The 26,624-nt window shown below is 57.3% G+C and overlaps 1 protein-coding gene across 1 annotated transcript; it reads right to left on the bottom strand.

Annotated features, from left to right (window-relative positions):
- Positions 1 to 717: 717 nt before the first annotated feature.
- VAX2 (ventral anterior homeobox 2) lies at positions 718 to 26,624 on the bottom strand. The gene is made up of 4 exons (XM_038136430.1): positions 26,575 to 26,624; positions 26,113 to 26,394; positions 20,445 to 20,632; positions 718 to 2,517 (listed from the first exon to the last, which is right to left on the bottom strand). The coding sequence occupies exons 2-4, from the start codon at positions 26,390 to 26,392 to the stop codon at positions 2,014 to 2,016; spliced, it is 972 nt and encodes a 323-aa protein (XP_037992358.1). The 5' UTR covers positions 26,393 to 26,394; positions 26,575 to 26,624; the 3' UTR covers positions 718 to 2,013.

Genomic DNA, 26,624 nt, shown 5'->3' on the forward strand with positions numbered 1-26,624 from the left:
GGGGAATAGGATAGGGATAGGGATGGGGATAGGGTTGTAGATAAGGGAATGAGATAGGGATAAGGGAATGGGGTAGGGAAAGGGACAGGGATAAGGGATAGGGATGTAGATAAGGGATAGGGATAAGGGATAGGGATAGGGGATCAGAATAGGGAATGCGATAGGGATAGGGATGTAGATAAGGGATAGGGATCAGGATAGGGATTGGGAATTGTTTTGCCCAGAATGTCCCCAAATCCCCTCCGGCCGCGGAGGTTGAGGGGTCTGGGGGGTCACTTCTCCACCCGATTCCTCCCGGTGAGCCCGGGAATTTTCCGGGTTGGAAAATCCCTAAACCCCCGCTGGAGTGGGGCTGGGAAAAGGGAAAAGCAAAATCCAAGCGAGGCCCGGGTGGGGTTTGGGGACAGAATTCCAGTGGCGGGGACACGGCCACTTCCCTGTCCTGCCTCCACCTGGATCGGGAAGAGGCGGGATCAACAGAAATTAAAGGATTAGGGGATGAGCGGAGGAAAAACCCCAAATATCCTTGGGGCAATTCCAAGGGAATCGTGCCAGAATTGGAGGACGGGGGGACAGGCAAGATTGCCACTTGTCACCTGTCCCTGTCTCAGTTTCCCCACCTGAGCCGTCCCCTTACAACGCTCCAAAGGGAGCGGGGCAATAAATGACAATTAACAATTCCCTAAAAACGAGGAGAAATTAAAAAATGACCCGAAGTTTCTCATAAAATCTTTTATTTTAAATATTTCCCTGCAAAATCCTGGGAATTCGGGGGCCGGGGGGATGTGGCCCCACAGGGAGCGGCAGCCCAGGGTGGGGGATGCTCAGTGTTAATTATCATTAATAATTCATGAATTGATTAATTAATCAACAGCAGCGGGTTTGGGGGTGTGGGGGGAGCCCCCAGCGCAGGGCCTGGGTGTGGGGAGGGGGCTCGGGGTGTCCCCCTGGTCCTGTCACAGCCGTGTCCCTGCGAGGGGGGGGTGGCACCGTGGGGTGGTGACACCGCAGGGTGTCCTGTGGCAAGGTGGTGACACCGCGGGGTACCTGGCGATGTCACCCCAAGGTGTCCTGGCAAGGTGGTGACACCGCAGGACACCTGGACAAGGTGATGTCACCCCAGGGTGTCCTGCCAAGGTGACCCCCCAGCAGCTGCCCCTGTCCCCAAGGGCCACCTCATGCAAAGTCCCCCTGGTCCCCAACCCCACCCTGAGCCCGAGTGGCCCCGCAGGAAGCCACTGTCACCCCCCGGGACCTGGGAAGGGACCTTGGCTGTGACAGGTGACAAGCAGGCTGTGGCGGGTGCCAATGTCAGCGCGGGGTCATTGCAGGTGCCGCTGTCACCGCTGTCCCCAGGTGTCACCCAGCGGGGTGCGGCAGTGACCCACGGCCCCTCGGGGGGATCCCTGTGGGGTCGGCCAGGCTGGGGTGTCCCCAAAAAGGGACAGGGCGATGTTTGGGCTCCGCAGGAGCCTGCGGGTGTCCCAAGGGTGGCGGCAGCCGCTTGTTCCCAGCACGGCGACAACTGGGGACATCACCCAGGCCACCGGAGCCGCCCTCGGAGGACAAAACCCCCCGCGGGAGCAGCACCGGGACCCTGCGGTCACCGCGGGGACCTCAGCCCAACGCAGGCGGGGAAACTGAGGCACGGCGCTTCACCGAGGACACCGCGGGGACAGAGCCCGGTGCCACCTCGCGCTGTCCCTTTTGTCCCCTCAGAAGAGACACCCAGGCCAGCGCCACCCCCCGCTGCTCCTGTCCCCTCCCGCCGATACCCGGAGCGGGGCTTTGGGGACACCTCGGGGTGTCACCAGCTCAACCCTGGTGACATCCGCGCCTCCACCGGCCCGGGGGGAGCTGCCATTCCCGGGGGCGCACATTCCCAGCGGGAATTCCCAGGTGGGGGGGGGGGGGGGGGACACGATCTGGGTTTGGGGTGGCGGGGGGGAGGTGACACTTTTTGACACTGTTTTTTTTGGGTTTTTTTTTTTTTTGGGGGGGGTTGTATTTTTTTTAAGGGCTCGGCTTCTTGCCGGGTATAGAACTGTCCTTCCTCTCCAGCCGCGTGTAAGGCTCGAACGCGGACGCTCCGGGCGGGAAAGAGCCGGGCAGATCGTGCAGGCCGCCCAGCAGCGGCGGCGCCCCGAAACACAGCGGCCTCCCCGGCAGCCGCGGCGACGGCGACGAGGACGAGGAGGACGAGGAGGAGGAGGCGGCGAGAGACGGGACGTGCAGGCCGAAAGGCGGCGGCGGTGCCGGGGGGCTGCTGCCGCCGCCCAGCCCCGGCGACGCGGGGCCCCGCGACAGGCCGGCCGCGGGGCTGGCGACAGGGACGGGGTTGGAAGGGGGGGACAGGAGGCTCGGGGGGGCCGGCACGGACAGGAGGCGGCCTTGCTCCAGCAGCCGCAGGATGTTGCAGGTGGCGAAGGACTCGGAGGTGCCGGAGGAGCGTTTCTCAGAGTCCCTGCTCTGGTCCTTCTTCTGCTTCGTGCGGCGGTTCTGGAACCACACCTTGACCTGGGGAGGGGGGTTTGGGGTGGGCAGGGGGGGACAGGAGGGGGACAGGAGGGCACGGACGGAAAGAGAGCGCGGGGGGGCCGGGGAGAGAGAGGCGAGAGCCGGGAGAGAGCGAGAGATACGAGAGAGAGACGGGTTAGAACCAACGGCCAAGCGAGACCCGCCCGCCCGGGGAAAGGGAGAACTGCCGCGGGGACGGCGGGGACAGGGCCACCACCCTGCGGGGACAGCCCGGGAGGGAGAGCGCCGGGATGGGAATCGGGATTGCACCCCAGGAGTGGCACCCCGGGAGTGGGGTTTGGGATAGGAAGCCAGGAATGGGATCACGGGGGTGGAACCCCAAGGAGGGGACTCCAGGAATGGGATCCCAGAGATGGGATTTGGGACAGGAGCCCAGGGGTGGAACCCCAAGGATGGGACTCCAGGAATTGGATCCCAGGGATGGGACCTCAGGAATGGGACCTCAGGAATGGGATCCCAAGGATGGGTCCCCATGAATGGGACTCCAGGAATGGGACTCGGGACAGGAACCCAGGAATGGGATCACAGGGGTGGAACCCTAAGGATGGGACTCCAGGAATGGGATCCCAGGGATGGGACCTGGGACAGGAGCCCAGGGATGGGACTTGGGACAGGAACCCAGGGATGGAACCCCAAGGAGGGGACTCCAGGAAAGGGATCCCAGGGATGGGATCTCAGGGATGGGATCCCAGGAACGGGATCTCAGGGATGGGTCCCTATGGATGGGACTCCAGGAATGAGATCCCAAAGGATGGGTCCCCATCCATGGGGCCCCAGGGATGGGACTTGGGACAGGAACCCAGGAATAGAAGCCCAGGGATGGGACCCCAAGGATTGGACTCCAGGAATGGGATCCCAGGGATGGGATTTGGGACAGGATCCCAGGGGTGGAACCCCAAGGATGGGACTCCAGGAATTGGATCCCAGGGATGGGATTTGGGACAGGAGCCCAGGGGTGGAACCCCAAGGATGGGACTCCAGGAATTGGATCCCAGGGATGGGACCTCAGGAATGGGACCTCAGGAATGGGATCCCAAGGATGGGTCCCCATGAATGGGACTCCAGGAATGGGACTCGGGACAGGAACCCAGGAATGGGATCACAGGGGTGGAACCCTAAGGATGGGACTCCAGGAATGGGATCCCAGGGATGGGACCTCAGGAATGGGATTGCAGGGATGGGACCTGGGACAGGAGCCCAGGGGTGGAACCCCAAGGATGGGACTCCAGGAATTGGATCCCAGGGATGGGACCTCAGGAATGGGATCTCAGGAATGGGATCCCAGGGATGGGACCTCAGGAATGGGATCCCAAGGATGGGTCCCTATGGATGGGACCTCAGGAATGGGACTCGGGACAGGAACCCAGGAATGGGATCACAGGGGTGGAACCCTAAGGATGGGACTCCAGGAATGGGATCCCAGGGATGGGATCTCAGGGATGGGACACCAGGAATGGGACCTGGGACAGGAGCCCAGGGATGGAACCTCAAGGATGGGACTCCAGGAATGGGATCCCAGGGATGGGACCTCAGGAATGGGATCTCAGGAATGGGACCTTAGGAATGGGATCTCAGGGATGGGTCCCCAGGAATGGGACTCCAGGAATGAGATCCCAAGGATGGGTCCCCATCCATGGGGCCCCAGGGATGGGACTTGGGACAGGAACCCAGGAATGGGAGCCCAGGGATGGGACCCCAAGGATTGGACCCCAGGAATGGGATCCCAGGAATGGGACTTGGGACAGGAGCCCAGGGATGGAACCCCAAGGATGGGATCCCAGGAATGGGATCCGAGGAATGGGACTTGGGTCAGGAACCCAGGGTTGGGATCACAAGGATGGAACCCCCATGGATGGGATCCCAGGAATGGGACTCGGGACAGGAATTTCGGGTTGGGATCCCAGGGACGGAAGCCCAAGGAGGGGACTCCAGGAAAGGGATCCCAGGTTTGGGATCCTGGGGATGGGTCCCCATGGATGGGATTCCAGGAATGGGACTTGGGAAGGAACCCAGGAATGGGATCCCAAGGATGGGTCCCCAGGAATGGGATCCCAGGAATGGGACTCAGGACAGGAGCCCAGGGATGTAACCCCAAGGATGGGATCCCAGGAATGTCACCCCAGGAATGGGATCCCAGGTTTGGGAGCCTGGGGATGGGTCCCCATGGATGTGACATCTGGAACGGGACCCCCGGAATGAGACCCTAGAAATGGGATCCCGGGAATGGAATCCCAAGAATGGGATGCCAGGAATGGAATCTCAGGAATGGGATCTCGGGGTTGGGAGTGTGGGGATGGGTCTCCATGGATGGGATCCCAGGGATGGGACCTCAGGAATGGGAGTGCAGGGATGGGACTTGGGACAGGAGCCCAGGGTTGGGATTCCGGGGACAGGACCCCAGGAATGGGATCCCAGGCTCCTGTCCCTGGAATGGGACCCCAGGAATGGGATCCCAGGGATGGGACTCGGAACAGGAGCCCAGGATTGGGAGCCCTGGGGATGGGATGACATCCCAGGAATAGGACCCCAGGAATGGGACCCCAGGGATGGAACTTGGGACAGGAGTCCAGGGATGGGACCTCAGGAATGGGATCGCAGGGATGGGACTCGGGACAGGAGCCCAGGAATAGGATTCCAGGGATGGGAGCCCGGGGAGGTGTCCCCAGGGATGGGACCCCAGGAATGGGACTTGGGACAGCATCCCAAGGATGGGATTTCAGGCATGGAACCCCAGGGATGGGATCCCAGGAGTGGGACCCCAAGGACCCCAGGGTCCTGTCCTTGGAATGGGACTCCAGGAATGGAGCTGGGGACAGGAACCCGGAGATGGGACCTCAGCTATGGGACTCCAGGGATGGGACTTGGGACAGGAGCCCAGGGATGGGATCTCAGGGATGGGATTCCAGGGATGGGACCCCAAGGACCCCAGGCTTCTGTCCCTGGAATGGGACTCCAGGAACGGGACCCCGGGGATGGGACTCGGGACAGGAGCCCAGGGATGGGCCTGCAGGAATGGGACCGCAGGGACCCCAGGGATGGGAGCCCAGGGAGGGGACCCTGGGGACGGGAACCTGGGGAAGGAGCCCAGAGCTCGGGGCTGACCCTCCCCGGGCCGTGCTCGGCTCTCCCTGCGCTGCTTTTCCCGGGAATGCTGAGCTACGGGGCAGGCTGGATTCCCCTCAAGCCCAAATTCCCGTCCCCGGCTGCAAACCCTTCCCTGGCCGGGGCGCAGGGTGACCCGGGAGGGGACGGGGTGGCTTCTGGTGGCCTTGCATTGCTGGGTGCAGACCCGGCTGGGGACACCCGCCGAGGTCAGCGGGGAATCCAGGCTGGGCCCCGCGGGATCCCCGCGCCCCAAAACCGCCCCTGCCCACCGCGGACCCCCCTAAAACTCCCCCTCGGGAGCTCCCCGCTCCTTCCCTCCCTCCCTGGCAGAGCAGAGGGGCAGGAGAGGCAGAGAGAGAGACAGAGAGAGGCGGAGGGACGGACAGACGGACACGGGGGTGAGGGAAGGACACGGGTGGGGAGACACTCGGGTTAGAGCGCGGCGGGGACGAGCGGGAGGGACCCCGAGCCGCGGGGCCAGCGGTGCCGGGCTCGTCCCGGTGTCGCCGGCGGCTCGCTGGGGACACGCCGGGCCCGCGGTGACGCGGCACAAAGGAGCCCCAGCGCGGGGCCGCGGGGGAGCTGCGGGAACCGGGGGACACCGGGGACACCGGGGACACCCACACCGCGGGGACATCGCCCCCCGCCACCGCCGGGCACTGCCGGCCCGCGCCTCCCCTCGGGGACAGCCGCGACACCCGCACGGGGACATCGAGGCACTCGCTGCCACCGGGCACAGCCGGGTCCCCAGGGCTGTGCCACCGTGCCACTGAGCCCAGGGCTGTGTCACTGAGCCCAGGGCTGTGTCACCGTGCCACCGACCCCAGGGCTGTGTCACTGTGCGGGTGTCACCGACCCCAGGGCTGTGTCACCGTGTCACTGACCCCAGGGCTGTGTCCCCATGTCACCGACCCCAGGGCTGTGTCCCCATGTCACTGAGCCCAGGGCTGTGTCACTGTGCCATTGAGCCCAGGGCTGTGTCCCATGTCACCGACCCCAGGGCTGTGCCACCGTGCCACTGAGCCCAGGGCTGTGTCACTGTGCCACCGACCCCAGGGCTGTGTCCCATGTCACTGACCCCAGAGGTGTGTCCCCATGTCACTGAGCCCAGGGCTGTGTCACTGTGCCATTGAGCCCAGGGCTGTGTCCCAATGCCACCGACCTCCGGGCTGTGTCACCACACCATTGAGCCCAGGGCTGTGTCCCCATCCCAGTGACCCCACTGGTCACTCCCCGCTGACCCCTGGGACGGTTTTGGGCACAGTCCCACGTCCCCAGACACGGTGACCTGACACAGAATTGTCCCATCCCCTGGAGCAGCCGAACCCTGGGAACTGAGATCCCAAACCCGCAGTGGTGGGGCCAAAGAGGACCCAGGCAGCCCCAAACCCATCTCATTAATTAGCGCCACTTTAACGAAGATCCGGATTGAGTCTGTACAGGATGGACATTCCCAGAACTCTCCAAATATTCCCCATCCAGCAATTCAGGAGGAGCAGGAACTCAGGGAAATCCCTCGGCGGGATTCAATCCTTGAGGATGGGCACCATGAGCCCATGGATCAGGTCTGGCACCTCCAACCCCATCCTCGAACCCCAAACCAGGGGCGGCCCCAAAATCCCACTGTCCCAGGGGATGCAGCCTGGCCTTGGGCACTGCCAGGGATCCAGGGGCAGCCCCAGGAAATCTGGGAATTCCAGCCCAGCCCCTGCCCACCCTCCCAGCCAGCAATTCCTTGCCAAGATCCCAGCCCAATCTCCCCTTTCCCAGTGGCAGCCATTCCCTGGCTCCTGTCCCTCTGTCCCTTGTCCCCAGTCCCTCTGCAGCTCTCCTGGAGCCCCCGCAGGGACTCTGAGGATTCCCCGGAATTTTCCCTTCTCCAGGGGAACACTCCCAGCTCTCCCAACCCACCAAGGAAACAGGACTATGGGAAAAAAGGAATGGCGGCACAGGGACCCCAAAAGGCTGGGAAAGGGGAGCCATGAAACAGTGTAAAATAATAAATATTAACATTTATATAATTACAAATTTATTATTACATATGATAATATAACTGATAATATATATTTAATATATATTATAATTATATTTATATTTATAATTTATAAATATATTTGAGAAACATCACAATAATGGGAAATTAAATTATATATAAATTATACATATTCCCACTGTTTTGTCATGTATAAATAGAGAATTATTGTTTTCTATTTTTTAAATTACATCTTCATGTTTTCTATTTTATAGTGAATTGCATCTTTATTTTTTATTGTTTTTATTTTCTGTTAGATAATAAATATTCTATCGTTGAGATACTTTAAATAAATTTATAACTGTAGTAATAGCTGTTATTAATATGCAACTATAAAATCTAACTTATACATACTACATAATGTACATAAATGTATTAAATGTAATTTTAATGGATTATGTATTTTATATCTTAAACTACATTTTATTGTAGATTATATATTTATATGTTGTGATATTGATGTTTTTCCTTCTTTATTTTATTATTTTATTATTCTATTGTTTTATTATTTTGTTATATATAATTTTTATTTTATTTATTTATTTATATTTTATTTTAATTTTAAAATTGAATTAAAAATAAATTGAATTAAAAATATAATTTTACTTAATTTAATATTTTAATTTTCTTGTCTTCTATAAAATTTTTAGAATTCTCTTCTTCTTAATTTTTTCTTTTGTTTTCTCCCCCTGTATTTTATTTTGCTTTATTCTATTCCATTTCATTTTCCCATCTTTTGTTCCATTCTATTCCTTCTCTCTGAGCCAATTTGCTTTCATAACATTTAATATTTTATATTTCAATTTTATATTTTATATTTTATATTTTATATTTATATTTTATATTTTATATTTTATATTTTATATTCTATATTCTATATTCAATATTTCATATTTAATATATTTAGATTTTATATTTTATATTTCATATATTTTATATTTATATTTTATATTTTATATTTTATATTTTATATTTTGTATATTATATTTCAATTTCATATTTTATATTTTATATTATATATTTCATATTTCATATGTTTAGATTTTATAATTTATATTCCATATATTATATATTTATATTTTTATATTTTATATTTTATATTTTATATTTTATATTTTATATTTTATATTTTATATTTTATATTTTATATTTTAGTTTACATTTTATTTTATTATATTTTATTTATTTTAAATTTTATAATGTCATATTCTAATTTTATTTTATTTTTTATTTCATAAAATTTAATATTTTTATTTTGTTTCCTATTTTATTTTGTAATACTTTATATTTTATTTTATTTTATTTTATTTTATTTTATTTTATTTTATTTTATTTTATTATTTCCCACTCTCTATCCCACAACCGAATGAGTCCCTGCGATCCCCCTGGATTTCTCCTCCTCCCGCGGATCTGTTCCCTAAGGATTCATCTCTCTGACTCCAGGAAGGCAGGGCGGCGTCCCCTCCCCTGCTCTGGCACCTGGAATGTCATCCCAAATGTCACCGCGCTCGGCATGCCGCAGCCTGGCGCTCCGGGGAGTTCCGATCCCGGAATCCCGCTTCCCGGATCGCCGGCATGGTGCAGGGAGCGGCGCGTGAAGACGGGAAGAAAAACGGGAACACGGCGTTATCCGGAGCCTATGGAATCATCCAGAACCCGCAACGTCGGCTCCATCCCAGTTTTCCACATCGGCACTGGGATGGAGCCCACAGGGGTTGGATCCCTGGAATCCTTGGGACAGAGCCCACAAGGGGTTGGACACCTGGAATCCCCAGGATGGAGCCCACAAGGGGTTGGATACCTGGAATCCTTGGGATGGAGCCCACAAGGGTTGGATCCCTGGAATCCTTGGGATAGAGCCCACGAGGGGTTGGATCCCTGGAATCCCCGGGATGGAGCCCATGAGGGGTTGGATCCCTGGAATCCCTGGGATGGAGCCCATGAGGGGTTGGATCCCTGGAATCCCTGGGATGGAGCCCATGAGGGGTTGGATCCCTGGAATCCCTGGGATGGAGCCCACGAGGGGTTGGATCCCTGGAATCCCTGGGATGGAGCCCACGAGGGGTTGGATCCCTGGAATCCCTGGGATGGAGCCCATGCGGGGTTGGACACCTGGAATCCCGTGCTGTGATGTCAGAGAGCGCCGTATCCTGGGATTCCTTCTTTGGAGACGCGGGTCTGCTGTTCCCATCCCTGCCCTTCCCCCAACGCCTCCGAGCCACAAAAGGAATTATTCCCAAGAAGGGAATTCCGATGGAAACCCCTTATAGGGAAGGCAAAGGGTGGGGGCTCGTCATTCCACGGATCTCAGCGATCCGGGGATTTGTGCGTGTTTTCAGCCTAGTAACTGCCCATCCATCCATCCATCCATCCATCCATCTGTCCATCCATCCATCCGTCCATCCGTCCGTCCATCCGTCCATCCATCCATCCATCCCAGCATCCCAAAGCTCCGCATGGATGGAACTGGAATTTCCCTCCTCTCATTACAGCTCCCGTTTTCCATCCTCATCCGCTGAGCCATGGCGGGAATCGCTCCTGACTGGGATCCCAAACCCCCAACCCAGCCCAGGCAGATCCCAGGAATACCAACACCGCACACTCCGGCACTCCCACATTCCCAAAAAACACCGGAGCGCGTTCTCCCAGCGTTTATCCGCCAAGCAGGACAATCCCGACCCCGCTGCGCGGCTCCGGGGCCGGGGCCGTGTTTGGGGTTTTTAGCGGTGTTTGTTTTGGGTGGCCCTGCCCCGGTGATGACCCCATCCATTGTCCATCTGTCCATCCATCCATCCGTCCATCCATCCATCCATCCGTCCATCCATCCATCCCAGCATCCCAAAGCGCCGCACGGATGGAACCGGAATTTCCCTCCTCTCATTACAGCTCCCGTTTTCCATCCTCATCCGCTGAGCCATGGTGGGAATCGCTCCTGACTGGGATCCCAAACCCCCAACCCAGCCCAGGCAGATCCCAGGAATACCAACACCGCACACTCCGGCACTCCCACATTCCCAAAAAACACCGGAGCACGTTCTCCCAGCGTTTATCCGCCAAGCAGGACAATCCCGACCCCGCTGCGCGGCTCCGGGGCCGGGGCCGTGTTTGGGGTTTTTAGCGGTGTTTGTTTTGGGCGGCCCTGCCCCGGCGCTGACCCCGGCTCCGTCACGCGCTCCTGGCACACGTGTGGCCCCCGGCTCCTCCATCCCGCGCTATTCCTGGCTGCCGAGTGGGAATTGGCCGGGATTAGTTCCCGACCGCCGGCAGCTGACGCTCGCTCGTTGGGAGCCTGCGCTCCGCCATGATCCTGCGCCACCTTCCTCCTCCTCCTCCTCCTCCTTTTCCTCCTTTTCCCTCCTCATCCTCCTCTCTCCAGCCCCTCTGGAGCTCGGATCCCGGATCCCCGCGTTGTGTAACGCGCAGGTTTCGTAACGGCGGCTCCGTGACCCTCCCGCCTCTCCCTGTTCCGACTGGATGGATTCATCCCTCGGCTGCCATTCCAGCTCATCCCGCTGCGCCAACCATTCCGCACCCTCCGCCACGGCCTTTGGGAATGCCACCAGCCACCAGCGCGGTGGGAATTGTCCCTGACCCTCATCTGGGAGCCCATTCCCAGCACAGCCCCTCTCCCACCCCATCCAAAATTCCAGCCATTAACCAGGCCCGTGTCCGGCTCCTGCTCCAAAATTCTGGATCTTCCCGGCTTGGGAATATTTGGATGTTGGGAATTCTGGATATTGCAGCCAGGGAACCTCGTGGGTGCTCTGGTGCCCTTTGGAAATGGAAAATTTGGAGGCGCTGGCCAAGCTGGAGGGGAATTCCCCGATTTTTGGGGTTTTGGGAAGTGCTGGGATGGGTGGGGACACCCTCCATGAAATCCCGAGGGTCTGGATGGGACCCATGGGTGGGAATTCCAGCCCCAAAACTCAGGAAAACCACCACCAAACCCAAATCCCACAATTTTTTTCAGGAAAACATTTCAATTACATCCACTTGGAGGATGCTGGGATTGCTCTGGGAACACCCAGGCCAGCTTCACCGGGAATCAAAGCTTTCCACCAGAAATCCTGAAATCCCAGGAATTTATTTTTTTTTGCGGGGAGGGGATTGTAAATCCTTAATGATACAAATCTCGGTGAATTAATCCCAATTTTTTTTTCCCCATCAGCCATTTCACTCTGTGCTTGGAGAATCCTGGAAGCACCTGGATATTCTGGGATCCCAAACATCCAACTCCTCTATCCCACATCACACCCCGATTTCCCACTCCCCTTTTTAGTAACGCTCCCCAAAAATCCAGAATTTATCCCCTCAGCCAGGTTTTTTTGGGATCCCGGTGCCGGAATTCGGGATTCTCCGGGGGCTGTGCCAGCCTGGCCCTGCCACCGCGGTGTCCCCGCTTAGGCTCGGCTTTATTGTCCCCCCCACGCCCCCGCTGCCAGGAGGGGCCGGGATTAGCGGGGCCACGTGAGCTGGGTCTGCTCCAGGAACGTGCTCTGACGCAGGCTGCGACGTGGGAATGGGATCCAGCACCTGCTGGAGGTGCCCAGATCCCGGGAATCTCCAGTGGGTACCCGGATTTGGGGATCTCCCTCCTTTCCGGGTGCTTTCGGCATCCCGGTGTGACCCGATCCCGTTAAATGTGGGATCGTTCAGGCTGATTGGCACCTATTCCCAAGGATTTGGCAGCTGCAGGATGCTGTTCCCAGATCCTCTGGAATAGCCCAGATCCCTCCTGGAAGCGAGTCAGGGAAGTGCTCCAGGAAAACAGGGTGGGAGGGTCCATCCCATCCCGAAAAAGCTCCGGCAGAAGGGACGGAGGGAGGGATGGAAGGACAGAACCACTGAATCCCAGAATTCCCAACTGGTTTGGGTTGGGAAGGACCTTAAAGCTTTTCTTCCAAGGGCAGGGACACCCCCCACTATCCCAGGTGGATCCAGCCTGGCCTTGGGCACTGCCAGGGATCCAGGGGCAGCCCCAGCTGCTCTGGGAATTCCAGCCCAGCCCCTGCCCACCCTCCCAGCCAGCAATTCCTTGCCAAGATCCCAACCCCGCCTTTTGGACGTTCCAAAATCACCTGGCGTGGATCCCGTCACTTCCAAGGTGTCCCAGTCCAGAGGGAAACGGGGTTTTGGGGCTCCCAGCTCTTCCCAACCTCATCTTTCCTGCTTTTTGTTTTCTTCCCAGGAGAGGAAAACCTGCGGCAGCCCCAGCCCCTGTCCCCTCGTTCTGTCCCTGCGGGGACCGGGAGCTGTTAACGAGCCGAGGTGATTAATTTTTAACGGCCTCCTCTTAATTGCCGGGCTATAAATAGACCTTCCCGGCCTTCCTCGGCCTTTCCCAGATGTTTTGCTCCATGCTGGGAATCCCGGGATGCTCCAGGGGGTGCGGGGCCATGGGTAGTTATGGAGTTGTAGGGTGGCCCAGGAATTGTCCCCAAGAAGGCCTGGATGGAGCCCATGGGGACACTCGGAGAATCCCATGGATTTGCCAGCAGCCAGGCAGGCAGAAATCATGGAATTATGGGATCTTTTAGGCTGGAAAAACCCTTGGAGACTCCTGCATCCAGCCACTCCTCCCAGCACTGCCAAGGCCACCACCACGTCCCCAGGTGCCACACCCACAGGGCTGGTAAATCCCGCCAGGAATGGGGATCCACCCCTGCCCAGCTGGAAAACCCTTTCCATGTAGGAAATTTCCCAAAAATCCAACCTAAACATTCCCTGGCACAATTTGGGACTGTCCCTCATCCCGAGTGTCACCTCCCTGTCCTGGCCCTAAGAAGGGCTGGAAAACACCGGGGTCACTTCAACCTGACCCCGAGAGCAAATCCCATCCCATCCCATCCCATCCCATCCCATCCCATCCCATCCCATCCCATCCCATCCCATCCCAAATCATTCCATCCCAATGTGTTTCCTTCCCATCTCATTTTATCCCATCCCATTTTATCCCAATTCCATCTCATCCCAAATCATCCCAATTCCTTCCCATCCCAATTCTGTTCCATCTATCCATCATAACCTATCCCATCCCATCCCATCCCATTGCATTTCCTCCCCATCTCATTTTATCCCACCCCATTTCATCCCAATTCCATCTCATCCCAAATCATCCCAATTCTGTTCCATCCCAACTCTGTTCCATCCATCCATCCATCCATCCATCCATCCATCCATCCATCCATCATCCATCCATCCATCCATCCATCCATCCATCATCCATCCATCCATCCATCCATCCATCCATCCATCCATCATCCATCATCCATCCATCCATCCATCCATCCATCCATCCATCCATCCATCATCCATCCATCCATCCATCCATCCATCCATCCATCCATCCATCATCCATCATCCATCCATCCATCCATCCATCCATCCATCCATCCATCCATCCATCCATTATCCTATCCCATCCCAAACCATCCCAATTCCTTCCCATCCCAATCCTGTTCCATCCATCCCATCCCATCCCGATTCCACCCCATCCCATCCCACGAGGGATTCATGGGAATTCCACCCCCTCCGCTGTCCTCTTTTTGCCTCCTCCACCTGGGATTTTCCATCCCATAATGACACTGAGAAGGGGCACTCTTCCCTTCAAGATTCCAGTGGGTTTTCCCAGGAAAAGCCAGATCCATGGATATGAGCTGCCCTGGGGATTTGGGATGGGTTTGGGATGCTCCCGCCCCTTCCCAGCTCATCCCAAGGACCTCAGAGCTCGCCTCGGCATCTCCAGGGAAACCTTCTCCAGTGGCAACATTCCCAGGTTCATTAAACTCGTGGAACATTAACCATGTCCGTGGGTTAATTAGGAAAAGCGCTGGGAGGCGGAGCAGGGACGTGGATCCTGGGAGGGAAGAGGAATTCCCTGGAGGGGTGGAAGCAACTTTGGCCCCCAAATCCCCTCCTGCTCTCCTGGCTGATCCTTCCTCTCTCCTGGATGATCCCATCCTCACTTCCAGGTGATTCCCATAATATCTGGGTGATTCCCACCATTCCTGGGTGATCCCCACAATTTCTGGGTGATTCCCACCATTCCTGGGTGATTCCCATAATTTCTGTGTGATCCCTCTTCCCTGGCTGATCCTTCCTGTCCCGTGGGTGATTCCCATCTTCCCCGGGTGATCCCTGCTCTCCCTGGGTGATCCCATCCTCCCTTCCAGGTGATCCCCACAATTTCTGGGTGATTCCCATCATTCCTGGGTGATCCCCATAATTTCTGGGTGATCCCATCCTCACTTCCAGGTGATCCCCACAATTTCTGGGTGATCCCATCCTAACTCCTGGGTGATTCCCATAATTTCTGGGTGATCCCACCCTCACATCCAGGTGGTTCCCATAATTTCTGGGTGATTCCCATCTTTTCTGGATGTTCCCATCCTCACTTCCGGGTGATTCCCATAATTTCTGGGTGATCCCATCCTCACTTCCGGGTGATTCCCCTCATTCCTGGGTGATTCCCATAATTTCTGTGTGATCCCCATAATTTCTGGGTGATCCCACCCTCACATCCAGGTGATCCCCACAATTTCTGGGTGTTTCCCATCTTTTCTGGGTGATCCCATCCTCACTTCCGGGTGATTCCCACCATTCCTGGGTGATTCCCATAATTTCTGTGTGATCCCTCTTCCCTGGCTGATCCTTCCTGTCCCGTGGGTGATTCCCATCTTCCCCGGGTGATCCCTGCTCTCCCTGGGTGATCCCATCCTCCCTTCCAGGTGATCCCCACAATTTCTGGGTGATTCCCATCATTCCTGGGTGATCCCCATAATTTCTGGGTGATCCCATCCTCACTTCCAGGTGATTCCCATAATTTCTGGGTGATCCCACCCTCACATCCAGGTGGTTCCCATAATTTCTGGGTGATTCCCATCTTTTCTGGGTGATCCCATCCTCACTTCTGGGTGATTCCCATCATTCCCAGGTGATCCCCACAATTTCTGGGTGATCCCATCCTCACTTCCAGGTGATCCTCACAATTTCTGGGTGATTCCCATAATTTCTGGATGGTCCCATCCTCACTTCCAGATGGTTCCCATAATTTCTGGGTGATTCCCATCATTCCTGGGTGATCCCATCCTCACTCCTGGGTGATTCCCATCTTTTCTGGGTGATCCCATCCTAACTCCTTGATGATTCCCACAATTTCTGGGTGATCCCATCCTCACTCCTGGGTGATTCCCATCTTTTCTGAGTGATCCCCCTTTTCCCTGAGTGCTTTTTCCTCTCCCCTGAGCAATCCCATCTCTCTCCGGATGATCCCACCCTCACTTCCAGGAAATCCCCATTTCTCCTGGCTGATCCCTGCTCTCCCTGGATGATCCCACCCTCCCTCCTGGCTGATTCCCATCTTTTTTTTGGGGTGATCCCCCTCTCCCTGCCTGATCCCTCCTCTCCTCCCTGCGATTCCCTCTCTCCCAGCCCAATCCCCCTTTCCTGGAGCACGACTCGGAGCCAAAAAAATCCCAAATCCCGCTCTCCCCAACCCATCCAGCCTCCAACTCTCCCAAACAGCTCCCAGGAAGATAAAACCAGACCCTAAATCCCCCTTTTTTTTTTTCCTATTTTCAGCAGGATTTCTGCAAGATCCCAGCCGCGCTCCCGGGAATGCTGCAGCATTCCAGCTGCGATCACACCGCGTCTCTTCCCATCTCGTCACATCCCCTCCTCGCCGGGATGAATCATCCTTCCCCCTCCCTTCCCAAACATCCACAGGCACAAAAAAAAAAAAAAAAAATCCCAACCCTGGTGGCCCCTTTCCTTCAGGGTTCCCGTCACATCCACAGGGAAAAGTCAGGAGCGGCTTCCTCGGAATTAAAGATTTAATTCCAAGAATTCGTCTTGGAATTTAAATCCAGCCCGAGGAGGGGCTGGAAAAGATCTGTTCCCCCCAAAAAATTAAAGAGCCAGGAGATGATTTGGATTCACCACGAAAATTCCCTAAATTCTGGGAGAACAAATCACTGGAAGCAGCCAAAATCCCGGGATTGATGCAAAAGTCGGATTTATCCCTGTTTGGAGGAGCTGGGTGGGGACAGGAGGGGCTGGCGGTGACTTTTCCCTCTCCAGGTGACATCCAGGTGGGATCAGCACCTTCCAGACCCGAAGGGGACTCGGAAAAGTCGGTTTAAAGCTCTTGGAATTCCTGAGGAAACATCCCGGCCGTGAAAAAACGGGAATGAGGAAAAGGGCTTTGGAAAACCATGGCTGGAGAGAGGAAGAGGAGGAATTTGGGAATTCTGGGTGGCTGGGAAAAACCGGGGAGCAAAGGAAGGTTCTGGAAACTGGGAACTGGCTGCGGGGAAGGAAAAAGGGTGTGAAAAGCAGGGAAGGGAATTTAAGGAGACAGGGATGAAGGCGGGAAGGGGGAGAGCGGAGGAGAAGCGACAGCGCCCGGCCCACGGGGCGGGAATTTTCTCACCCAGGGATGGAGGCAGCGGCCAGGCTCCCGAGAAAAGATGGGAATGTCATCCCTAGGGAAAGGCCGCGACCTGCCAGGCCTGGCACCCGGCTGGGGACATCCGCCGGGCCCAGGGGACAAACGCTGGCCCTGGGTGGCACCGCCGAGACCACGGAGAGAGCCCGGGAAAGGGGATTTGGGAAGGGGATTTGGGATGGGGGATTTGGGAAGGGGGATTTGGGAAGTGGGATTTGGGAAGGGGGATTTGGGATGGGGGATGTGGGAAGGGGGATGTGGGAAAGGGGGATGTGGGAAGGGGGATCCTGGGAAGGGGGATTTGAGAAAGGGGATGTGGGAAGGGGGATTTGGGAAAGGGGATTTGGGAAGGAGATTTGGGAAGGAGGATATGGGAAGGGGGATTTGGGAAGGGGGATCCTGGGAAGGGGGATTTGGGAAGTGGGATTTGGGAAGGGGGATATGGGAAGGGGGATCCGGGGAAGGGGGATGTGGGAAAGGGGGATGTGGGAAGGGGATGTGGGAAGGGGGATTTGGGAAAGGGGATCCTGGGAAGGGGGATGTGGGAAAGGGAGATGTGGGAAGGGGGATCCTGGGAAGGGGGATTTGAGAAAGGGGATTTGGGAAGGGGATGTGGGAAGGGGGATTTGGGAAAGGGGATTTGGGAAGTGGATTTGGGAAGGAGGATATGGGAAGGGGGATTTGGGAAGGAGGATCCTGGGAAGGGGGATTTGGGAAGTGGGATTTGGGAAAGGGGATGTGGGAAGGGGGATGTGGGATGGAGGATGTGGGAAAGGGGGATGTGGGATGGGGGATATGGGAAAGGGGGATTTGGGATGGGGGATGTGGGAAGGGGGATTTGGGAAAGGGGATGAAGGAAGGGGGATGTGGGAAGGGGATTTGGGAAGGGGATATGGGAAGGGGGATGCAGGAAGGGGGATATGCGAAGGGGGATGTGGGAAGGGGGATTTGGGAAGGGGATTTGGGAAGGGAGGTGTAGGAAGACGGATTTGGGAAGAAGGATCCTGGGAAGTGGGATTTGGGAAGAGGGATTTGGGAAGGGAGATCTGGGATGTGGGATCCTGGGAAGAGGGATCCTATGCCAGGGACACACAGCTTGTCCCTTGTCACCTGTCACTCCCGGCTCTGGGGAGGTGACACCGGGACCCCAGGAAGAGGAATCCTGGGAAAAGGGAATTGCTGCGCAGCTCCAGCCCCCTGGAATCCTCTGCTCCCTCTTTGCACAGTTCCCCGTGGATCTGAGCAGGGGACACTGGGACGGTGGCAAGAGGGACCTCAAGGAAGGGACCCTGCCAGGGGACAGAGCTGTCCCTGCAGTGTGACACGGCCAAGGCCACCTGTGACAGTGCCAGCTCCACGGGGACCTCGGGAAGAGAAATCCCGGGAAGATGAACCCTGGGAAGAGGGACCCCAAGAAGAGGGACCCATCAGGGGCTGCCTGTGTTGGGGACAAAGCTGTTCCCACATGGTGACACGGCCAAGGCCACCCGTGACCCTCCTGGCTCTGTGGAGGTGACACCGGGACCTCGGGAAGAGAAATCCCAGGAAGAGGCACCCCGAAAAGAGGGATCCAGGAAAAGGGAGCCCCTCACCAGGGGGGACAAAGCTGTGACAGTGCCAAGCCTACCCATGTCACTCCCAGCTCTGCGGAGGTGACACCGGGACCTTGGGAAGAGAATTCCTGGGAAGAGGAACCCCAAGAAAAGGGATCCCAGGAAAAGGGACCTCAGGAAGAAGGACACTGGGAAGAGGGACCCCTCACCATGGGGATAAAGCTGTTCCCGCAGTGTGACACAGCCAAGCCCATCCGTGACCCTCCTGGCACCATGGAGGTGACACCGGGACCTTGGGAAGAGAAATCCCTGGAAGAGGAACCTCAGGAAGAGAGTTCCCAGGAAGAGGGACACCAGGAAGAAGGACATTGGGAAGAGGGACCCCTCACCAGGGGGACAAAGCTGCTCCTGCAGAGTGACACGGTCACCTGTGACCCTCCCGGTGCCATGGAGGTGACACTGGGCACGGGAAGAGAATTCCTGGGAAGAGGAACCCCAAGAAGAGGGATCCCTGGAAGAGGGAACCCCTCACCATGGGGATAAAGCTGTTCCCGCAGTGTGACACAGCCAAGCCCATCCGTGACCCTCCTAGCACCCTGGAGGTGACACCGGGACCTTGGGAAGAGAATTCTGGGAAGAGGAACTCCAAGAAGAGGGATTCCAGGAAGAGGGACACCAGGAAGAAGGACACTGGGGAAAGAGACACCTCGGGGGACAAAGCTGCTCCTGCAGAGTGACACGGTCACCTGTGACCCTCCTGGCACCGTGGAGGTGACACTGGGACCTCGGAACAGGGAACACCAGGCCGCTTTTGTCCCGACCACAGCACAGTTGAATCCCACCCCAAATCCTCCTCCCCACCAAAATCCCCCCATTCCACCACCAAAAAAATCCCGGAATGCCGATTTCCCCCTCACCCAGCAGCAGGACCCCCCCAAACGCCACCCCTCGGATCCAGGGCCTGGCTGCCCACGGCCGGGGTGGGTTTGTTCCATAAAAAGGGTCGGGAAAATTGGAATTATTTCCTGTACAAATTCCACTGCCAGACCCGGCAGGGAAGGGCTTGACGAGGCAGAATATTCATAATTATTCTATCATCATTAAATATTATTAGGTAAATATAATCATTAATATTATTTAATTAATTACGATTGGTATTTAATAATAAATATCTAAGCCAAAACCATCACGACCCCATCAGAGGCACCAACCTCAGGTCTCACCCCATCCATTGTCCTGCCTCTCCCCAGCCCAGGAAAACCAGGAAAATCCCTTCCCATCCCCCAAGGAAGGTGATGGAGAAGAGATCCAGGGCTAATTCCTGGATTGCTGGATTTGGGGGGTGCAGGAAAAGCAGGAGCAGCCCCCACAGACCCCGATCCCCACCATCTCCCACCTCGGGTCACCGCTGTCACCCCCTGCTCCTTTCTCTTCCCACTTTTCCCAGGATCATGGAACGGGTTGGGTTGGAAACAACCTCAAAGCTCATCCAGGGCCACCTTCTCTTCTCCAGGTGGCTCCAATCCCTGTCCAACCTCTCCTGGACCCTTTGCCGGACACTTGAGGCGACACCACAGGCTGGGGGGGGGTCCCCACAGACCCCTCAGGGTTGTCCCCAACCGTATCCCAACCATTCCAAGGACGCAACGGAGGAAAACCATCGCCGGGAACGCCGCGCGCATCCCGTCGCCGCCTCGCTCCGCGCATCCGACGGCGCGGGGACGCTGCCACCGCGACGTCCCCAACCCTGAGGAGCCCCCGCGGGTCTCACCTGCGTCTCGGAGAGGTTGAGCTGCCGCGCTAGCTCCGTCCTCTCCCGGCCCACCACGTACTGGCAGCGCTGGAATTCCAGCTCCAGGCGGTAGAGCTGCTCCGCCGTGAAGGACGTCCGCGTCCGCTTGGGCCGGTCCAGGTCCAGCCCCTTGGGCAGCACGATCTCCCGGATCGTCCCTTTGGCATCTGGGCGGAAAACAGGGAAAACCATCAGGGAAAAAAACCCAGAAAAAAAGTGAAGGAATCGGTCCAAAAATTAAAAAATGCGGTTAATGAGTTTTGGGAAAATGGAGTGTTTAGTTCCAGGAATAATATTTGGAAAGAGTGGAGCAAGCAGGAGATTTATGCCAAGGAAGAATTCAAATTAAAGATGTTTTTTCTGTAATTTTTATATAATTTTTGATGGGGAGAACCGTCAGGGAAAAAAGAAAAAGTGAAAGAATTTGTCCAAAAATCCAAAAATGCAATTAATGAGCGTTGGGAAAATGGAGTATTTCATTCTGGGAATAAAAGTTTGGAAAGAGTGGAGCAAGCAGGAGATTTATGTCAAGGAAGAATTCGAATTAAAGATTTTTTTTTCTGTAATTTGAATATAATTTTTTGATGGGGAGATCCATCAGGGACAAAAAAGTGAAGGAATCAGCCCAAAAAATCCAAAAATGCGGTTAACGAGTTTTAGGAAAATGGAGCGTTTCATCCTGGGAATAATAGTTTGGAAAGCCTGGGGCAAACAGGAGATTTATGCCAAGGAAGAATTCAAATTAAAGATTTTTTTTCTGTAATTTTTATATAATTTTTGATGGGGAGAACCATCAGGGAAAGAATTTGTCCAAAATCCAAAAATGCGGTTAACGAGCGTTGGGAAAACGGAGCGTTTCATTCTGGGAATAATAATTTGGAAAGAGTGGAGCAAGCAGGAGATTTATGCCAAGGAAGAATTCGAATTAAAGATTTTTTAATGTAATTTTAATATAATTTTTGATAGAGAGATCTGTCAAGGGGAAAAAAATAGAAGTAAAGGAATCAGCCCAAAAATCCAAAAATGCGATTAATGAGCATTAGAATAAAGGAGAGTTTCATCCTAGGAATAATAGTTTGGAAAGCCAGGAGCAAACAGGAGACTTAATTCAAGGAAGAATTTGAATTAAAGATTTTTTAATGTAATTTGAATATAATTTTTGATGGGGAGAACCGTCAGGGAAAAAAACAAAATGGAAGGAATCGGTCCAGGGAAAAAAATAAACAAAACTGAAAGAATCGGTCCAAAATCCAAAAACTGGGGGGGAAATGGAAAATAAATGGAATGAAAGAGTGGCTGGATGTGGATTATCCATGGAATTCCCACAATCTGGAGCTGAACTGTGGCTTGGTTCTTCCCTCTGGCCCCAAACGCAGAGAATTTATAAATATCCAGGGAAAGGCGACAAATCTCCATGGATTAGGGGTTTTTAAATATATTTATAATAAATACATAAATAGAAGCCATAAATTTTCTCGGGAAAATGGAGCATTTAATCCTGGGAATAAAAATTTGGAAAGCCAGGAGCAAACAGGAGATTTGTGCCAAGGAAGAATTCGAATGAAAGATTTTTTTTAACGCAATTTTTATATAATTTTTGATTTCTCTCCTTCCTTGGGAATACTGGGAAAAAATTCCTCTCTATTGCCATTCCCATCTCTCCAGAATTATCCTCACTGGAGGAATATTTCCTTGGAAAGCTCAGCTCCCGTTTTGGGGCGGTTTCCTATTAAAGGATAAGTTTGGGAAGCGCCGTGGGCGCCGAGCTGCTCCCGACCGTGGATTTTAGGAGGTTGGGAATATCCAGGGAAAGAAAAGTTTGAGGGATTGGCTGTGGGAAGTGGCTCGAGGCCATTCCAGAGGAACCCCCGTGGCTTCACTTCCCACCAGGAAAGGACAAACTCCGCCAAAAAAAAATCCGCAGGAATTCTGTCCCAGCTCCCAGGAATCAAAATGAGCCTCGGGAATCGCCCGCTGGGATCGCCCCACATCCCAAATCCCGACTGGGTTTGGGTGAGCCCTCCCTGCAGAGCCCCCAGGGGCTTTTCCAGAGGGTTAAATTCCAGCCAGGAAGTTGCTGCAAGCCCGGATTTTGGGGTGCTGGATCCCAGTTCCAGAGGGATCCCAGCTGGAGGTCAGTGGCTCTCCCTCCATCCGGCTGAGTCGGGCATGAAGGGGTTACGAAATTCCTGAGGCAGGGAGGAGGAAAACAGCGAGGAAAAGCTGGGAATGGTGTGATGGAGATGGGGTGGTGGAGATGGGAATGGTGGCACTGGGATTGGAATGGTGGCACCGGGATGGGAATGGTGGCACTGGGATGGGAATGGTGGTGCTGGGATGGGAATGGTGGCACTGGGATGGGAACGGCGGCGCTGGGATCACAATGGTGGCACTGGGACTGAAATGGTGGCACTGGGATGGGAATGGTGGCACCGGGATCTGAACGGGGGCACTGGGATTGGAATGGTGGCACTGGGATGGGAATGGTGGCACTGGGATTGCAATGGTGGTGCTGGGACTGAAATGGTGGCACTGGGATTGGAATGGCGGCAGCGGGATGGGAACGGTGGCACCAGGATTGGAATGGTGGCGCTGCCAAAGGATTGGCAGAGCCGGGATGAGGACAGGGGAGCTGGGATGAGGGCAGTGGATCTGGCGCTGGGATGGGAATGGGGACCAAACACCGATTTGGGAAAGGAACCCCAATCCCAGAGCCGCGTTCCCACCGTGGAGCCGCGGGACATGGCCGAGGCGCCATCCCGGAATGCGGCACTGAAGGAATCCCGAGGGCTTGGGGACACCCAGGGTGGCACAGGGGGTGGTGGCACCAGACCCACACCCCAAACCCCACAGGCCGGGGCGGAGCTGCTGGGAAGGAAAGGAGTTGCAGGCGGATCAGCGGCTTTTCCGGCGGGATCAGCGCCGGGAACCATTTTGTGTGGGAAGCGCCGTGGCGGTGACGATGCCCAGGCCACGTCCGCACTCCCGTGCCCGCATCCGTGCCAACGTCCGTGCCCACGCCTCGGCCACGGCACAACAACAGCCGGGAACGCCGGGAATGCCGGGGCCACCGGATCCAGGGCCGCAGCTGCGGCCTCGCCTCCAGCTCGGGCATTATTTATTGTTATTCCCCCGGCAGCTGGAGCAGCTCCGGAGGGACGGCGGGGAAAAGGGCACGGCCGCGGTGCCAGCTCGGCACAGGGGACACCAAACCCCTCGTCCCACCCTACTGACCTTCCCCAGTGTAGGTTTTGGGGTGCTCAGGCCATGCCCCCATTCCAGCCTTTGGAATGCCCTCCTGAGAGCCTTTTCCCTTTCTGGAGCCCCAAAAATTCCCGGGTCCTGCCCGGGGGCTTCCGGAACCTTGGGCCTTGGTGACACGTCCTGCTCTTGGGGACCGCGGTACACCTGGTGGCTCTGGAGCCAGGACACGTCTGGGGTTGAAATCCCCCAAAAGGGCAGAGGGCACCCAAATCCATGGGGACACCCTGCGCTGGCACAGGGACACCCCGTGCTGGCACAGGGACACCTCACCCCGGCACAGGGACACCCCAGGTCCACCCGGGTTCCCGCACCAACACAGCTGCCAGGACCTTTTGGGGTGCACACCCCCCCTGCCAGTCCCCAAGGATGTCCCCTCAGCGCCATGGGGTGGCCACGGTGGCACCAGACGCCACCGGGGGCCCTCCACGTGCTCTGCGGCCACCAGGCCCAGCGCCGGGCCAGCCCCGGGAGGTGACCGGGGGGAACATCCCGGGATGTGTCCCCAGCCCCGTGGGGCTGCAGTGGCCGCGGTGACAACGGGACCGACCCCGGGGCTGCCCAGGTCCCTCCTCGTCCCGTTTATCCCCGGGAGCCACCCGCGACGAGACGGGGACGGCCGGGAGGTGACCGAGCGGTGACCGGGAGGCTCCGTTCTGCACGGACCGTCCCCGGTACCGCGGGACCATCGAGCGGGCCGAGACCCCGGGAGGAGCCCGCCGGTGTGAGGGGGTCACCAGGACCCCCGACTTCACCGAAAGCACCGCGGGCGACCACCGGGGCTGCACCGGGGCTGGTGGCAGCTCCGCAGCCGCCGCTCCTCACTGGGGCCGGGGCTGGCAGGGCTCCTTTCCCGGGCCCAGCAGCGAGGCCGAAACTCAAAATATGAAAAAAGAATTCTTTTAAAACATGAAAGCGAACATTTTAACCTCCCGCTTCGCACAAAACCCACCGGGAGGCTCTGCCCGGGCCCGGCCGCTGCTCGGCCCCGGCCCTGCCCGGCTGAGAGACCGCGGCCGGGCCTTGTGGGGACCGGCGGCTCCGTGTCCCCGCAGCCCGGGTGGCCCCGCCACCTCTCCCCCGCTTCATTTCGGCTCAAGCCCGGCGATTTGCGGCGTTTTCTCCCCGCCACCATTTTGTCCGCACCGTGGCGGCTGCGGCAAGATGGTGAAACCGGGCGCTCCCGGTGAGGGTCCCCGGGGTGGGCGGGAGCGGAGACCCTGCCCCGGCCTTGGGCACCGACCCCCGTCCCTCTCCCGGGGCCGGCACCGTCGGGGCGGCCTCGGTGGGGCCGAAACCGGCGGAGGAGAGGCCTGACCCCAGCCTGACCCCGGCGGGACCGGCGGCAGCCCCGCTCGGCGACCCCCGGGGACGCGGGGACAGCACGGGCGGGACCCCGGGGCTCGTCGCCGAGCGCTGCCCGCTGCTCGGCCGCTGTCGCCGGTTCGGACTGGGACAACCGAGATGTCGGCGAAGGGCGCCTATCGCGACAACCGGGAGAGAGGCTTGGGTGAGCGGCGGGGCGCTTTCGGGGATGCCCGAGCTCGGGATAACGACGGGACAGGGACTCGGCTCCGGTCCCCGCCGCCCCCGCGCTCAAGAGGACGGAGGTCACGGCCGCCGCTCCGCTCCCTGCCGCCCGAGCGCTGCGCTGGGCACCGGGAGGCCTCGGCCCTGATCGCTCCGGGCTCCGCCAGCGGCGGAGGAGCGGCGGGGACGCGGAGCATCCCCGGGATCCCGGAGCCGCGGAGCGCTCGGGACCCGCCCGCCCGCGACAGCCGCGCCAGGGCGCCCCAAACTTCTCGGGGTTCGCCACAAGCCAGAAGTGGTCCCGGCGAGTCCCGGGCCGGCGGGGACTGAGCGCGGGCGGCGGGATGCGGGATGAGGGATGCGGGATGCGGGACGCGGCGGCTCCGGGGAGCGCCGAGCCGCAGCCGGGGCCGAGCCGGTGATATTATAAAGGGGAAAGGAAAAAAAAATAAACCCCCCCTCGCCCGCCGCCGCTCCGTGACGCTTTTCTCCTGCGACATCGCTCCCAACGCCGAGCTGATGCTGTCCCCCCTCTCCCGCCGCCCGCGCGTCCCCCGCGGGGCTCCGCCGGCCCGGCGGCTCCGTGACCCCGGGGCCGTTCCCCTGGAGCCCTCCCGGCCGCCCGCCGGGCACGGCCCCGCTCCGAGCCCGCTGCCGGCGGAGCCGGGCTGGGGCAGCGGGCCCGCTCCGTGCCGCCCGCAGCGCAGCCGGGGCAGCAGCGGCGGGGCCGGGAGGCCGGAGGTCGCAGCCGGGAAGCGCCCGGGATGCGCTGGAAGCGGTGCCGGGGATGCCCCGTGCCCGGAGCGGGAACCCCCGGCCGGGGGAGCGGGGAAGGGAGCGGGGAGCGCGCCCGTACCTCGCACCAGGATGCGGCGGCAGTAATCCGCCTCGCCGGTCCCCGACGGGCTCTCGGTGTCCGGGGCGCACTGCTTGGAGGAGCCGGGGCTGACCGCCGACGTTCCCGGGATGTCCTTGAAGCCGCCGGCGGCTCCGCCGCCGCCGCCGTTGCCGCCGCCGGCGCGCAGGGCGCTCTCCAGCTCCGCCCGGGTCGGCAGCTTCTCCCGGGCCCGCCCGGTGGCCGCGGGCTCGGCCAGCAGCACGGGGCTCCCGCCGGGCTCGGCCCCTCCATCGCTCATCCCTGCGGGCGCCGCGGCGGGATCAAACATCAGGAGGCAGAGAGAGACACGGGGAGAGGGAGAGAGGAGGCAAGGCTGGGCGGGGGGGATGGGAGGGAGCCCCCCCGCCCCCCCACCCTCCGCAGACCCCTTCCCCTCCCCGCCCCTGCCCGGCCCCCCCGGGGCTCGGCGCCCCGGCTCACCCCCATGGCCGGGGACCGCCGGGGGCCGTCGCCTGTCGCCTGTCGCCCTC

The sequence above is a fragment of the Motacilla alba genome, chromosome 4 (assembly GCF_015832195.1).
Source record: "Motacilla alba alba isolate MOTALB_02 chromosome 4, Motacilla_alba_V1.0_pri, whole genome shotgun sequence".
In the NCBI taxonomy this organism is placed as follows: domain Eukaryota; kingdom Metazoa; phylum Chordata; class Aves; order Passeriformes; family Motacillidae; genus Motacilla; species Motacilla alba.